We start from the raw sequence: 17,535 nt of genomic DNA, 5'->3' as shown, positions 1-17,535 counted from the left end.
AAAATGAATCAAAAAAAGAAAATCGATCTTTAGACATAAGAATCGATTTTTAGCAATCAATTTAGAACCGGAAAATTTCAACACAGGCCTATATATATATATATATATATATATATATATATATATATATATATATATATATATATATATATATATATATATATATATATGTATGTCATGTGGCCCCAAAATCCCACCGTTTGTGTGTTTTGGAGGAAGATTCAAACACTTAATCTTGTTTTTTTTTATATATTTTTTATTAAATATGTTATAAAGTTGTGTGTTTTTCTTCCTAATTGTAAAGCTAAATGCTGAGTTGAGATGTGGGCGACGTGCGTCTGCTGCAGCTCCTGCAGGACGCGCCTCCCGCTCTTATAAAGTTGAGCTGATCAGTTCAGATCAGTCTGATGAGCTGATGATGAGCTGATCATGAGGTTCCTGCTGCTCTGCTGCTTCGCTCTGCTCCAGCCGCTCCACTCACAAGGCAAGTTTCTCTTTAAAACTACACGCAGCTTAGTCAAAATGACTTTAAATAAACTAAAATAACAGGAAATCATTTTTTATTTATTCAAACTGATATATTTTACAGTCCATGAACATTTTCCGTGTTCCAAAATCAATGGAAAGTGATTTATTAGTTCTAATATCTAATATCTATATATATATATATATATATATATATATATATATATATATATATATATATATAAACCCACATATATATTATTTATAATAATAATAATAATAATAATAATAATAATAATAATAATAATAATAATAATAATAATAATAATAATAATAATAATATCATTTTATATGTAATCTATATAATTTATTTTTTTTATTCAATTTCTTTTTTAATGAGCATATGCCATTTTGTATTTTACTTGTTTATTTAAGTTTTACAATTTTACAAAATTTCTATTTTTTTTTTTTTGCAATTTAATTTTAAATAATTTTTTTTAAATCTTCCAAAATCGAAATTTAGCCATGAGGAAAATGAAACTTCTGATATTAACCACTATTAACCACGCCGAACCCCGACAGCCCAAAAACATACATTTTGAATTTTTTATCATATCGCCGAAAAACATTGAACCGGTTTCTAAGTAGTATTATTTTTTATGAATATACATTAAATATTTGTGTTTAATTGTTACATAAATGTAATAATTAACTAATGTATTTATTCATTTATTTGATAAAATATGTATTTTTTTAATTATCAGGGATGTTCAGAGGTCTCTGGAGTTAATGTGAGAAATATGAAATATCCGCCTTTAGCGTGTATATATAAATATAATATTTTATATATATATATATATATGTGTATACATAACGCGGAGGGAGAGCTGTTGTTTGCATCCTTGCGAGTTGCACTTTTATTTATTTTTCTTACGATCCATAAACATACGTTAATTAGCCGTTTCGCCAACATCTATGACGGCAATCTTTCATATTTGACTCGGTCCTTTTTTATTTAGTAAAGGTGGGTATAGATTGTGTTTTAATCGGCTGTATATGATGTGTTTGTGGTTTTTATTGTGACTTTTCCTGGGGACTTCAGTGACCTTTTTTTGGGACTTCTGGTCCTCGTGAGACCAGTTTGGTCCCGGCGAGACAGAAGGACGTTTTTAGGGTTAAAGGTGAACTGGAATAACAAAGCTAAGGTTTGAAGGTGGTAGTTAAACTCAAGTAAACTCAGGTTTAAGAAAGTTGTGTAACCGAGTGTGTCGCTCTTTGGTTTAATCACTTAATCAGGTGGGACCGTCTTGGTCCTTAAATTGGTACCAAGTCCCGGTTCTTGACGGGACTGAGCCCCGGTCCATAATGGGACTAATTATCCTACTTTTCTCAATAAGTACGGAAGAGTATTAGGGCCAGGCAGGAGAAAAAATATTTTGAGAGGGGAAGATTTTTTTTTATTGTGCACTTTGAGAAAAAAGTCGAAATGTCGAGATTAATGTTCATGTACAATTTCGAGAAAAAAGTCAAAATGTTGAGAAAAAAGTCAAAATTTTGTGAATAAAGTTAAAATTTCGACTTTATTCACGAAATTTCGACTTTATTCTTGAAATTGTATTTCAACATAATTCTCGACATTTCGACTTTTTCTCAACATTTCGACTTTTTTCTCAAAGTGCATAATGAAAAAAAGATCTTCCTCTAAAATATTATTTTTACTTTTCTCCTGCCTGGCCCTAATACTCTTCCGTACAATAAGATCCTGCTAGCCCAAAATAAATTTTTGAGAATGGTTACTTTTGCCAAAAAAACTGAATCTTCTATTCTTCTTTTTAGAAAATTTTATTTGTTTTCTGTCTTCAATGTGAACATCTATCAAACCTGTGTGTTTATGTATACGTTTGTATATTCATCTCATGACCTGCCACTCAGCTTCCAGAATGTTTTTACGTTTTCCTCAGACATCCATTCATCCATTCATATCAGACACGACACTCAAAGGACTTTCACCTTCCTTTATGCCGGACTTCACACAATCAACGCACTTTAAAATACAGAGGACCTATTTACTTACATCACTAAAATCAATATCTGCACTGGCTTTGTTCAAAAAACACTTGAAAAAAATCATTCTTTAGTTAAGATCAGAAACACTTCTGGAGTTGTTAAATTGTACTTTTTTTCATGCAATTATCCTACATGTTCATCATTTTTCCTATCTTTCAATAGTATTCAGTTCAGTATTGTTTTTTTTCATGCTATATTGTCTTTTTTTGTTTTATATTATGCATTTCTATATTGTGTTTTTTAAATGGGCGAAGGTACGAATTGAGATTCCATTAAAGCTCAAATTTGAATGTCCAAAATAAAGTCACTGTGATTTGAAGTGATAACTGCTGCAGAAACTCTCATTTTTGTAAGATTATTAGGAGCCTCTTGTTTCCAATCAATGGCCTCTGGATTAGACTGTACATCGTATTGTAGAATTTTATAAATTGCACAAAGTAAAGTATAGATCCTTAACAAAATTACAACACCAGTGAGCTTGAGATTACGAACGTTTATTTTAACTGATGCGCAATCAGGAGAGTCAACGTGGAGCACGCCGGCTGGACAGTCGAGTCTGAGGAAACATGTTGTTTGATTTCTCTTATATGGGAATGGATAAGACCTGACAGATGATTGGAAACTGGTAACATAAAAGACAAGGGACACTGTGTCCCCCTGCACCCGACACATAGGGGCTAGTTCTCCTAGAGAATACATACAATATGGCTGATTATGGTTTACAGTTTAATATTAAGATTCCCAGAATATCTTAATTTTTTGAGATAGGATATTTGAGTTTTCTTAAGCTGTAAACCATGATCAGCAATATTAAAATAATAAAAGGCTTGCAATATTTCAGTTGATTTGTAATGAATCCAGAATGTAGGACATTTTTGTTTTTGTAATTGCATTACAGAAAATCACAATATTAAAATTTTCTGAGACAGTCCTGTGTGTATATATATATATATATATATATATATATATATATATGTATATATATATATTTTTTTTTTCTGTAAAAATATATTTTCTGTAATTATAGTAATTATATATATATATATATATATATATACATATATATATATATATATATATATATATATATATATATATATATATATATATATATATATATATATATATATATATATATATATTATTACAGAAAATAAAGGACTTTATCACAGTATTCTAATTTTCTGAGACAGTCCTGTATATCTTTTTTTTTAATTATTTAAAATGCAGGTGTGGCTTATAGTCCAGAAAATACGGTATATCATGTTTGAATTTTTTCCCATGACGATCGATACCTGATAAGGACATTGTGAAACTGCTCGTCAACCGTCCATCATGTCCGTCTCCAGGTCCAAACAGGGTGATTCTGCGGGATGTGGGCCGGGCCCCGGGGGTCTCGGGGAGATCTGTGGAGCCCTGCCAAGGCCACGTGGAGGTTTACTACAACAACACGCCGGGATACGTGGGGGACAAACACTGGAGCGGGAACACGGACCTGGTGGTCTGCAGGACCACCCACTGCGGGACGCCCGTCCGAGACGCCCAGGACGTCCAGCGGGAAACGGGCCGCACCGTCTGGCTCAACGAGCTGCGTTGCCAGGGCAACGAGAGCAGCCTGTGGGACTGCCCGGGCTGGCCCGGCCCGGGACTCAGCTACTACCAGAAACCCACCGTCAAGAAGGTCACGTGTTCACGTAAGCTTTACCGTCTGTTACCGGACACCAGCAAATACAATAGTTAATCACTACAGAAGAGTTTGGGATCAGTTTAGAAAATATTTTGAGCTACAGAAGCATCTGCTCCTCTTACGGAAGAGCATTAGGGCCAGGCAGGACAAAAATAAAAATAATATTTTAGAGGAAGAAGATTTTTTTTTTCATTATGCACTTTGAGAAAAAAGTCGAAATATTGAGAAAAAAAGTCGAAATGTCGAGAAAAAAATGTATGTACAATTTCAAGAAAAAAGTCAAAATTTCGTGAATAAAGTCAAAATGTTGAGAAAAAAGTTGAAATGTCGAGATTAATGTTGAAGTACAATTTTGAGGAAAAAGTCGAAATGTTGAGAAAAAAGTCAAAATTTTGAGAAAAAAGTCGAAAATGTTGAGAAAAAAGTCCAAATTTCGTGAATAAAGTAGAAATTTTGTGAAAAAAGTCGAAAAGCTGAGATTAATGTTGAAAACAATTTTGAGAAAAAAGTCGAAATGTTGAGCAAAAACTAGAAATGTCGAGAAAAAAGTTGAAGTACAATTTCGAGAAAAAAGTCAAAATTTCATGAATAAAGTCAAAATGTTGAGAAAAAAAGTTGGAATGTCGAGATTAATGTTGAAGTAAAATTTCGAGAAAAAAGTCGAAATGTTGAGAAAAAAGTCGAAATGTCGAGAAAAAAGTCAAAATTTCGTTAATAATTTTGAAATAGAATTTCGTGAATAAAGTCGAAATGTCGAGAAAAAAGTCGAAATGTCGAGATTAATGTTGAAATACAATTTCGAGAAAAAAGTCGAAATATTGAGATTAATGTTGAAATACAATTTCAAGAATAAAGTCGAAATTTGTCCATTACCCGCAATTTCAGCTTGCACGAATGCGGCCACCTCTTCCAAGCTTGTGTGATTAATCCTTCGGAACAGACGCAGTTTTCGGCACAGACTCTTCAAAGTCTCTTCAAAATACTGATAACTATGCCGTCTTTATGAACTAAAAGAGAAAGAATTTCTTTGTTACTGAAGCCGATTCTGAAGTACAGTTTCACCAGTTCATCTATCGGCCAAGAGGCATTTTGTAAAGACAGTACATGCGCTGTTATAGTCTCAAAAGGTTGACTTTATTCTCGAAATTTCGCCTTTTATCTCAACATTTCAACTTTATTCATGAAATTTTCACTTTTTTCTCAACATTTAGACTTTTTTCTCGAAAATGTACTTCAATATTATTCTCGACATTTCAACATTAATCTCGACAATTCAACATTAATCTCGACATTTCAACATTAATCTCGACATTTCGACTTTATTCACGAAATTTTGACTTTTTTGCTCATTTCGACTTCATTCTAGGAAATTGTACTTCAACATTATTCTCGACATTTCGACCTTTTTTTCAATATTTCAACTTTATTCACGAAATTTTGACTTTTTTCTCAACATTTCGACTTTTTTTTCCTCAAAACTGTACTTCAACATTAATCTTGACACTTCGACTTTTTTCTCGACATTTCGACTTTTTTTCTCGACATTTCGTTTTTGTTCTCGAAGTGCATAATGAAAATAAAATCTTCCTCCTCTAAAATATTATTTTTATTTTTTTCCTGCCTGGCCCTAATACTCTTCCGTAATGGGATGAAAGTAAAAAACCAATAAAACATATTTACAAAAAAGAAAAGTTTTCCCGTCTGTACGACAGTGCGATGACTCAGCAGATGTAAAAGCTGCTCCTTCTTCCAGATCAAGTCCGTCTGAAACTGGAACAGTCGGAGTGTGAAGGAGCCGTCCGCTACTCCACGGACGGGGGAACCAACTACGGCTACTTCTGCAACGACAACTGGAGTAAATGTTCCCCTTCGTACGGTATTCTTAAGCAGGAAGTGCGGTTACAACTAGGGATGGGAATCGAGAACCTGTTCTTGTTCAGAACCCGTTACAGTCGTCGCAGCGACTTGAAAGTTCGAGCTTCCTCTGTGTGTTATTGTCCAATCAGCAGAGACATGCCACCAGTGGCCCCGCCCCTTTTAGGGGCCCTGTGTGTTATTGTCCAATCAGCAGAGACATGCCACCAGTGGCCCCGCCCCTTTTAGGGGCCCTGTGTGTTATTGTCCAATCAGCAGAGACATGCCACCAGTGGCCCCGCCCCTTTTAGGGGCCCTGTGTGTTATTGTTCAATCAGCAGAGACATGCCACCAGTGGCCCCCGCCCCTTTTAGGTGCCCTGTGTGTTATTGTCCAATCAGCAGAGACATGCCACCAGTGGCCCCTTTTAGGTGGTTTCAGCCAGGCTCAAAAATGACACCAAATATAAACATCTAACAAGTTTCTGTTAAGGGGCAGTTATATAAGTCACTTTGGAAAAGAGGGTCTGCTAAATGACAATAATAGTTAGTAGTAGTAGTTGATGTAGTAAGCGGTAGTAGTTAGTTGTAGTAGTTAGTAGTAGGAGTTAGCAGTAGGAATAAGTATCAGTTAGTAGTAGTTGCTGTAGTAAGTGGTTGTAGTTAGTTGGATCACCAAACAGACTTTTGCGCTGCCATTACCTGTCGAATAAAATGAACAAGAAGCCGCGAGTTGCTCTTTTGCTGATTTCCGCCTCCTGACTCAGACGTCTGACGGCCCCGCCCCTCCGACCAATCGGTGGCCTGTAGTGTGATGACGACAGATACAGCCGACTCAGCCACTTAAAACCTCGGCAGAGTAGGTACAGAAAAAGTATCTACTCGGCACGCCTCCACCCGCCTTGACCCCTAGTGGAGAAGCACAAAACGGGGGCGTGGTGAGTCGCGCTGAGTAGGTATAGAGAGTACTCGAGTTGTAAAAATAAATCAGGGGGGATGGTGGATTTCATCATATGGAGACAGATAATTTGTGCTGATTACAAATAATATAATATATTACAAATGATAGCAGTGACCAAAACAGCTGCAGAAATACTGCAGGAATGACATAGCAGCAGTTAAAGGTATTGTGACATGAAAAACACATTTTTCTTGATTTTTTGTGTTTTGTTGGGTGTCTTGACATCAATTACACCCAAAAAACAACGAACTTTTAACATTCAGTGTATTGTGTGCTTTCTGGGATTTTCCGCATAACTATGCAAAAACGGCGCACCTGGTTTGGTGGCGGGCCGTGAAGTCAGGGCCCGCTAAATCACCACCCCCTCCACCCAGCTCCCTGTCTCCTCCTCTCCAGTGCACAATAAAGGCTGATTTATGGTTCCGCGTTACACCGACACAGAGCCTACGGCGTAGGGTTACGCGGCGACGCGCACCGTACGCTGAACCCTACGGCGTAGGCTCTGCGTCGATTTAACGCGGAACCATAAATCAGGCTTAACACGGAGCTGTTTAGAGCCTCTTCTGTTCTCATCACCGGAGGAAAACTGCTAAGAAGACCCGCGGCCACTGACTGGAATTAAGATAAGGGGACACTGCTGCTTGCATGCCTTTATTTTTAGGATTGTTTGCGGTGGACTGCTCGCCGTGCTGCTTTTCCGTGCATGCTTCGCCTGTCGCTCCCGGCTTAACTCTCCGACGCCGCTGTTAGAAGTCCGTGACCAGAGGACTCTACTTCCAGTCGAGTCCTCTGGTCACGGACTTCACAGTCTGGGCTGTGTTTGTGGTTCGGTGTGCGCGCGTGTGTGTGGAGACGCCGGCAGAAGTGTGTAGCGGTTGGTTGGAGGAGGAGGTTTGGAGGAGGAGCGGGGCAATGATTGACAGGAAAGGGGGAAAAGGAAGCGTTTTTCACGGCGCAAAAAAACATTGTCATAAAAAGCCAGGAATGGAGTACTAGAGTGAATTTTTTCTTGTTACACCCTTTTAGACACATTTGAGGGATGTTGGCCAAGACTTTTAATAGTGTTAAAAGCATGTTAAAAATGATGTCACAATACCTTTAAATGCAGCCTTCTGTAAGCTTTAAATATCCACTGGGCTTACATCAAATACATCAAAACACAACAATAAAAAACACTTTTCTGAACTTATCAATATGACTCTGTCCTTCACAGGATAAGTAAAATGGATCACTGCAAAAACTCAAAATCTTAACAAGAATATTTGTCTTATTTCTAGTTAAAATGTCTCATTTTAGTCAAAAAAATCTCATTACACTTAAAACAAGACTCATCACTGGAAAAAACAACAATTTTCACCTGTTTCAAGTAGATTTTCATTTAAAATAAGTAGAAAAATCTGCCAGTGGAACAAGATTTTTTTGCTTGTAATGACAAGATACATCTTGTCCCACTGGCAGATTTTTCTACTTATTTCAAGTGAAAATTTTCTTGAAACAGGTGAAAATTGTCAAATAAGTTATTTTTCTTGTGTTATTTTTCTGGTGATGACTCTAAATGTTGAAATAGCAGTAAAACCACATTCATTGATGAAATGACATAAGGGATGGAAAGGAGGGATGGAAGTTTTACAGGGGGGATGATTTGGACCGTTTTTATTTCAAGGGGGGGATGCCATCCCCCCTCAACTCAAGTACTGGGTATAGTACTAGTAGTAGTATAGTAGTAGTAGTATAAAAGCGCCATTAGTTAGTAGTAATAGTACTAGCAATAGTATAATGGTCGACTTGTAAGCAGGTGATATGGTGGCAGGAAGTGAATAAGAATTCCTCATCAACCTTGATGGTTCAATTATTCCACAAGGTGGCGCCACAACAACTGATGTTTTGGGTAAATTATTATTATTGTTGTTATTATTATTATTATTATTATTATTAAGGTTCCGTGGCGCTGATTGTTGGTTTCTGTTACATCCAGGACAGCCTGACGCCGCGCTGCTGTGTAAACAGCTCGGCTGTGGAGGAGCCAGAGATGTTTCCAAACCGGCTCGGATGCTAACGGACGACTTTGACCGATCAACCAAGATGAAGGTGAACTGCAACGGAATCGTTGACGTCACCAACCTGTGGCAGTGTGTTGCCGGGGAAACCCAGGGGTGCAAGTTACCGGCATCAGTGACATGTGAAGGTACACACACACACACACACACACACACACACACACACACACACACACACACACACACACACACACACACACACACACACACACACACACACACACTCATACACGTGTACCATGCTATCAGTGGACCTGTCACTGCACTTCAACCAACAGTGGACCTCTGTTTCTGGTCATTTAAGAAAAGCAAAAATAGGATAGAAAATTTATTTTTAAGACCTTTTACCATAATATTACTGCAAATGTGATTTTTTTTATTTTGTTTAAAGAAGTTGCCAAAAGGGGACTTCAATCCTTGAGCGATATCTACCTATCAAAGAGTTGACCTCCATACACTGCAGACGAACTGTCTGTACTCATTCTGTCACCTAATGACTGTTTACTGCAAAGATTTTATTTGATTCTTTCAAAAATGGATAATTTCAATTGAATGTTATCAACATTTAAACATTTCTCTGTGATACAAATATTACTAAAAAAAATCACGGCCACTTTAATTGAGAATAAATAAGGTTTTACCTGCAAATCAGAAGTAACCTGGTTGCATGCACCAATACCAATACCCCCAGCCAGCAGGAGCAGTGCTGAGTATAGAGCAGAGCTGGGTAGAGTAGCCAAAAATTGTACTCAAGTAAAAGTACTGTTACTTCAGAATAATATGACTCAAGTACAAGTAAAATGTAGTCATCCAAATAATTACTTGAGTAAAAGTAAAAAAGTACTTGGTGAAAAAACTACTAACTAAGTAACTGTTGAGTAACGTCTGACTTATTTTTTTAACACAACCATTCAAACAGACAAAAGTACAAAATAATCATCTTCAGGCAAATTAAATCAATAAAATAAATTAAAATTAATAAAAAAATAGCTTAAATTAAAATAATCTTAAAGTAAATTCAAGTACTTTAATAAATAATAAAATAAATAAAATAATAACAGAATAAAAAATAAATTAAGCACAAGTAGCACAAAATTTCCAGCCTTTGTACTTTTCTTTTTTAACCAGGTAGAACTAGAACAACATGAACTCATAGAAACTCTGTGTGTGTTTGAGTCTGTGTAAATGTGACAAAACATGCAAAAACAAACATTTTTCCCAAAGAATCACCCAGTGATGTCATGAGATTGTACGCGGAAAAAAGGGATAAAAGAAAAGTAACAGCTCAACGTAGCCTAATGTAGCGGAGTAAGAGGAACAGTTTCTTCTTCACAAATCTACTCAAGTAAAAGTAAAAAGTATAGTGATTCAAAACTACTCCTAAAAGTACAACATTTCCCAAAACCTACTGATTTTGGCATGATTTAAAGCATGACCATCAGAGGACCTGAAAAATGTCCCCTGCTGGCTTTGAGGTCCACTGTTCGTGAGTGTGTAACGACGCTGATGTCCACTGTTGAATAGGTACGCAAGTGCACACACACACACACACACACACACACACACACACACACACACCCTCCCAGTAAAGGTAAAGGTAAAGGTCAGAGGTCACGACCCCCCTCCCTCCTCCAGGCCACCGGCGGCTGCAGCTCCAGGGAAACCCGGCCAACGTTTGCTCCGGTCGGCTGCAGCAGGAAGCAGGCGGGAGCTGGACGCCTGTTTCAGCCAATCACAGCGTGGACGGCTGGTGCAGACGGCTGCACTGCGGTTCCTACGGGAACCACACGCGGCTGGGCGCCGGTCTGGACCTCACCTGCTCAGGTAACCGAGCCGCCAGACTCAAACCCGAGCAGGGAGGAGGTCCAGGTCCCGACTGTTTCCTCCCTTTCAGACCAGGTGCAGGTGGTTCTGATGGACCGGAACAAGGAAACCCGGTGCTTCGGTTTAGTTCACGTCAAGGTGAACGACACGGCGAGGCCCGTATGTGCATCCAGCTGGACGCAGAAGGAGGCGGACCTGGTCTGCAAGGAGCTCAACTGTGGCACAGTGAGTTCAACGACAACAATAATAACAATAATTAAAGCTGCAAGCAGCGATGAACGGGCCCTCGCACTCACGGCCACCGTCCCCCATAAGCATATCAGAAATGACACCACCCACGACTTCCTATGTCAAACCATTCAAAAGTTATAGCAGAAAATAGGGACAACCAATCAGAAGAAGAGGCGGGGCTAATTCAGGCCAATTATGGTCAAGGACTCAATACAGAATCTGATGACACCACCCACGACTCTCTATGTCAAACCATTCAAAAGTTATGGCAGAGAAAAGTATTCTAGGGGGCGCTGTTGAGCCGTTAGGCCACGCCCATTAATGCAAACCATGAAATATCAAATTTATCGCCAGGCCTGGCTTGCGTGCAAAATTTGGTAACTTTTGGGGAACTATCAAATATGGACCAATCAGATGAAGGGAGGGCACGCTTTTTGGCGTCTAGCGTCGCCACAGTAACACTTTTGACTGAGAAAAGTAATGCCCATCGTCGCAGGATCGAGACGCACATTTTGATGTATAACACACCTGGGTGCACGTTACGGTTTGGGCGAAGAAGCGGCTGAAGAAATTGCATAAATTGCGCCAAAATTACACGATTAATTCAAAATTGCCGACTTCCTGTTGGGTTTCGGCCATGGCGCCAAGAGGCTTTTCTTTAAGTTGTGACATGATACAGGTGTGTACCGATTTTCGTGCATGTACGTCAAACCGTATTGTGGGGCTTGAGGAACAAAGTTTTCTAAGGGGGCGCTGTTGAGTCATTTTCACCAAATTTTGCACACAAGCCAGGCCTGGCGATACATTTCATGTTTCCTGGTTTACATTAATGGGCGTGGCCTAATGGCTCAACAGCGCCCCCTAGAAAACTTTTCTCTGCCATAACTTTTGAACGGGTTGTGATAAAGACATGTCTGTATTGAGTCCTTGACCTTCATTGGCCGGAATTAATCCCGCCCCTTCTTCTGATTGGTCGATATTTCATAGTCCCTTTTTTCTGCCATAACTTTTGAATGGTTTGACACAGAAAGTCGTGGGTGGTGTCATTTCTGATATGCTTATGGGGGGCGGTGGCCGTGAGTGCGAGGGCCCTTTCATCGCTGCTTGCAGCTTTAATTGTTTTAATTTTTTTATCCAACTACCGTATTGGTCCGAATATAAGACGACCCTGATTATAAGACGACCCCCTCTTTTTCAAGACTCAAGTTTGAAAAAAGACTTTTTGAACACCAGATTCAATTTTTATACAGAAAATAATTACAGTACATCTGAAACAAATGATTATAACAAAATATTTGAGAGAAAAAGCATGTTATTTTGCCTCATTCAAATCATCATTTTAAAGTTTGCATTATAACCTGCCGATCTTCCACCCACTTTTCTCCAGATTGTCGCTACGTTTCTCCATTTTCTGTTATCTCTTCTCTTATTTTCTTCTCTTTTCTTTCTTACCTATAGTTCTGCTTTTCCGCTATCCTTCTACCACTATTTTTATGTTTCTTCTTCGTGACAGGGGTTGGCCTGGGGAGTTAAGTTTAGCATTCGCTTTAAAGATATCTGGCTCCATCTAGCGTTGTGATGGGTGTAATGTCTAGACCCCGAATTTCAGTCTTATTTCAATGCAGAAAACACCGTCTTATATTCGGGCCAATACGTTAATATCTTCTGTCTGGCAGCAACGTATTTGAGCCATAACAAACGGTGTTTCCCTAGATGATCACATGGCAGACATCAAGGACGAGCGCCGCGGCGATCATGGACCATGTGAGCTGCTTGGGGACGGAGTCATCGCTGTGGTTCTGTAACGGGAGGCGTGGCCACAACATCCCCTGTCAGGAGTCTCCTTACATTTACTGTTCAAGTGAGTTTTGTTCATGTTTAATCAACACATGTCGATTCTTTGTGTTCCTGTGCGTTAAGAGATGCACCGACCGACCCAAAGGGGACCCGCCTCGCCATTATGGTCCGTTTTCTGCATGCGTCATATCTGCTGTGGCCCGTCACCGGGAAAGAGTGGCACGGAAGAGTATTAGGGCCAGGCAGGAGACAAATAAAATTAATATTTTAGAGGAGGAATAGTTTTCTTCATTATGCACTTCGAGAAAAAAGTCGAAATGTCGAGAAAAAAGTCGAAATGTCGAGAATAATGTTGAAATACAATTTTGAGAAAAAAGTCGAAATGTTGAGAAAAAAGTCGAAATGTCGAGATTAATGTTGAAATACAATTTTAAGAAAAAAGTCGAAATGTCGAGAAAAATGTTGAAATACAATTTTGAGAAAAAAGTCGAAATGTCGAGAAAAAAGTCGAAATGTCGATAAAAAAAGTCGAAATGTCGAGAAAAAAGTTGAAATGTCGAGATTAATGTTGAAATACAATTTCGAGAAAAAAGTCGAAATGTCGAGAAAAATGTTGAAATACAATTTTGAGAAAAAAGTCGAAATGTCGAGAAAAAAGTCGAAATGTCGATAAAAAAAGTCGAAATGTCGAGAAAAAAGTTGAAATGTCGAGATTAATGTTGAAATACAATTTTAAGAAAAAAGTCGAAATGTCGAGAAAAATGTTGAAATACAATTTTGAGAAAAAAGTCGAAATGTCGAGAAAAAAGTCGAAATGTCGATAAAAAAAGTCGAAATGTCGAGAAAAAAGTTGAAATGTCGAGATTAATGTTGAAATACAATTTCGAGAAAAAAGTCGAAATGTCGAGAAAAATGTTGAAATACAATTTTGAGAAAAAAGTCGAAATGTCGAGAAAAAAGTCGAAATGTCGATAAAAAAAGTCGAAATGTCGAGAAAAAAGTTGAAATGTCGAGATTAATGTTGAAATACAATTTTAAGAAAAAAGTCGAAATGTCGAGAAAAATGTTGAAATACAATTTTGAGAAAAAAGTCGAAATGTCGAGAAAAAAGTCGAAATGTCGATAAAAAAAGTCGAAATGTCGAGAAAAAAGTTGAAATGTCGAGATTAATGTTGAAATACAATTTCGAGAAAAAAGTCGAAATGTTGAGAAAAAAGTCAAAATTGACTTTACGATATTGATTTGAAACACATATCACACATATGCAGTTGCATAACTTCAGAAACCTAGCCTTTAGTTAGTTAGTTAGTTAGTTAGTTAGTTAGTTAGTTAGTTAGTTAGTTAGTTAGTTAGTTAGTTAGTTAGTTAGTGACATTGTATTTCAGCATTAATCTCGACATTTTGACTTTTTTCTCGAAATTGTATTTCAACATTATTCTTGAATTTTCAACTTTTTTCTTGAAATTGTATTTCGTGTAAACTGTAAACTGCTGAAGGTGCTTCAGCTAAGGTTAGGGACACTGAAAATGAGCCACAGTTCCCTTTGATCACAGTTATTGATCCCCGGTAAGTTAAATGTCATAGTATATAGTCTATTGTTACTGTATAATGGTACTAAAATTATACGTAGTCGCAAATGACTATATTAACTACTATTTCTATTACTAACGTAATAAAGACAACATAATACATGCTAAATAATAAAAAACATTTAAAAAATTACTTAATAGTTTAAAAACAATTGGATAAAATCTGAATCAGTGGATCCGATTCACTGAAATATCGGAAATTGGCCGAGAAACTTGGAATCGGTGCATCTCTACTGGACGTCATGAAATGTTTTCTTTAACAAATCCCTCTCTTTCCCGATCCAGAGAGTATGGAGGTGGAGCTGCAGGACGGTCCTGGGAGATGTGCCGGGAGACTGGCGGTGTTGCATCAGGGAGAATGGAAACGGGTCCAGACGACGGGCTGGGAGGACAGTTATTCCAACCGCGTCTGCAAACAACTAAAGTGTGGGAAACAATCCAACATCTCTCAAACGTTCATTAAGGGTTCGGGTGATTTCATGAAGATCCAGAACTGCGGCTCGGGCAAAAACATATCAGAATGCTTTACAAGCGAAGACCGGAACAGGCCACAGGTGGACATGGAACCGGTGGTGGTCACCTGTGAAAGTAAGTTTCCTTCTCTGGGTGTAACGTTGTCTTCAGGTCGGTGATAATTATAGGCAAGTTTCCACTAGCGGGAGGTGAAACGGTCCGGATCTCCCGCTAGTCGAAACACGTCCAAACGGCCTGGACCTCCACTTTGAGAATGTGTTTTTTAGCATTTTATGCAAATGTAACTCCAAGACAGTATATACCAGGGGTCGGCAACCCGCGGCTCTAGAGCCGCATGCGGCTCTTTGGCGCCGCCCTAGTGGCTCCTGGAGCTTTTTCAAAAATGTTTGACCTTTTTTTTCCTTTTTTTCATAATTTTTTTCTCTTCTTTTTTTCATTTTTTTTATTATTTTTTTCCTTTTTTTCTCTTTTTTCTTCCTTTTTCATTTCCTTTTTAATCTCGACATTTTGACTTTTTTCTCGACATTTCGTTTTTTTGCTCAACATTTCGACTTTTTTCTCGACATTTCGACTTTTTTCTCGACATTTCGACTTTTTTCTTGAAATTTCGACTTTTTTCTCGACATTTCGCCTTTCGCCATTTGCCTTCATTCTAATTCTGATACAAGACTTTTCATTTTTTGCGGCTCCAGACATATTTGTTTTTTGTGTTTTTGGTCCAATATGGCTCTTTCAACATTTTGGGTTGCCCACCCCTGGTATATACAGTAATGAAATATAGACAATTTATGCAATTATAACTGAAAACTTTAATGTTTTCATACCTTTACACATGTTTAAAGCTAAACACATGGCACCAGTTATTCTCGTGTCCAACAAAACATTCCTTTTTTTGAGCATAAACCAAAAAATACCAAAAGTTCACTGTAAAACCTGATAAGTTAGTTGAACTCAAACTGTTTGAGGAAACCGATTGCCTAAAACCATTTTAGTTTATTAACTCAAACAATTCAAGTGTAAAAAAATATTCCATTGAGGTTCAAGTAACTCAAATATTTATTGTTAAGGTAACTTGGTTAAATACATTTGATAGTACCATTTCATTCAGTAAACTGAACTTAAAACTAATACGTATTATACACTCATATGTAGTATTTCCTTCAAACTTGTGTTGATTGTATTAATTTGCATCAAGACGGATTTTTTGTGCCAAAATTAAATAAATAAATACATAATTAATTAATTAATTAAAATGGGAATTAAATATATCATTAATTAATTAAATGTGTCATTAATTAATTAAAATTAGAATTAAATATGTCATTAATTAATTAAAATACAATTCATTTTAAGTTAAAAAAAAATTATTATTTCAGCATTTAATTAATTAATGACACATTTAATTAATGATTTCGTGTTGCGTGTGAATCATGAAATGTAAAACATTTAATTAATTAATGATATATTTCATTCCCATTTTAATTAATTAATGATGTATTTATTTATTTAATTTTGGCACAAAAAATCCTCCATATCAACCAAGTTACTCAGTTTTATTCCTCTAAATTAAATTATCACATTCTAGTGGTGACAACTTCTAGCTACTCAATTCATTTTAGGAAACTGATTACCTTAAACCATTTTAGTTGTCATAACTTAAATAACTCAACTTTAAGTTGCTTTAACACAATACAAACACAGACATCTTATACCAGCTTCAAACATTTATTTAATTCATTTTTGAGTTATCTTAACTGATGGCAATGAGTTACCTCAACTTTTTCCAAAGTTTAAGTTATTTCAACTTACTTCTGTTATTAAGATGTACTGTTAGGTTTATACAGTGTTGTAATGTAATGTTGAAAAAACAAATCGATCTTCAGACATATGTAGCCGGTTTGGGCTCTGCGTTGTGTTCTGATGGATGGATGGACGGACACAGGGACTCGGCAATGTTGTTCAGCCAGTTTATTTCAGAAATAAACCTGAAATAAACGTTGAAAAAAACTAGGCTTTAGTGTTTGCTCGGACACTAGAGCCTCGACGCCAGTTCTCTCTCCGTTGTCAAAAGCAAGAGCTGCAGCCACACTTAGACTACAGTACATGACAAATTCAAACAGAAATTATATAATACAAATACATATAACACACTTCACAATAAACACAAGACTAGCTGAACAACATATTTTATATAAAGTTAATAAAAGAATAAATTAAAATACAACAAACGTGGGAGCAACAGAAACATACCTGAAATAAACGTTGAAAAAAACTAGGCTTTAGTGTTTGCTCGGACACTAGAGCCTCGACGCCAGCTGCAATGAGGGAAACACGGGTCAACAAATGGAGTGGTTTGTGAGTATGTGTGTGTGTGTGTGTGTGTGTCAGAGCGTAGAGCAGAGTGGGGGGTCCCCACAATGCCATCAAAACAAGCCTCCGACAAATTAACCCAATTAAAAGAAAAGATTAAAAGAATCCCCCAAAACACCAAAACTGCTCACAAAAGAAACATATAACAACAAAACTTCAG

At 37.3% G+C, this 17,535-nt stretch overlaps 1 protein-coding gene across 1 annotated transcript in view; it reads left to right on the top strand.

The window, feature by feature from the left end:
• The first annotated feature begins 429 nt into the window (after window positions 1–429).
• LOC133456430 (antigen WC1.1) overlaps window positions 430–17,535 on the top strand; it is a 42,183-nt gene continuing 25,077 nt past the window's right edge. The window contains exons 1-8 of the mRNA XM_061734905.1: window positions 430–484; window positions 3,882–4,226; window positions 5,973–6,074; window positions 9,009–9,218; window positions 10,726–10,914; window positions 10,985–11,139; window positions 12,859–13,006; window positions 14,817–15,119. Of these exons, the coding sequence (XP_061590889.1) occupies window positions 430–484; window positions 3,882–4,226; window positions 5,973–6,074; window positions 9,009–9,218; window positions 10,726–10,914; window positions 10,985–11,139; window positions 12,859–13,006; window positions 14,817–15,119 (1,507 nt within the window). The remainder of the gene's footprint in view (window positions 485–3,881; window positions 4,227–5,972; window positions 6,075–9,008; window positions 9,219–10,725; window positions 10,915–10,984; window positions 11,140–12,858; window positions 13,007–14,816; window positions 15,120–17,535) is intronic.

Source organism: Cololabis saira, chromosome 12, assembly GCF_033807715.1.
Source record: "Cololabis saira isolate AMF1-May2022 chromosome 12, fColSai1.1, whole genome shotgun sequence".
Classification (NCBI taxonomy): Eukaryota; Metazoa; Chordata; class Actinopteri; order Beloniformes; family Belonidae; genus Cololabis; species Cololabis saira.
Note: the sequence above shows the minus strand (reverse complement) of the source record. Positions and strands in the feature narration are given on the sequence as shown.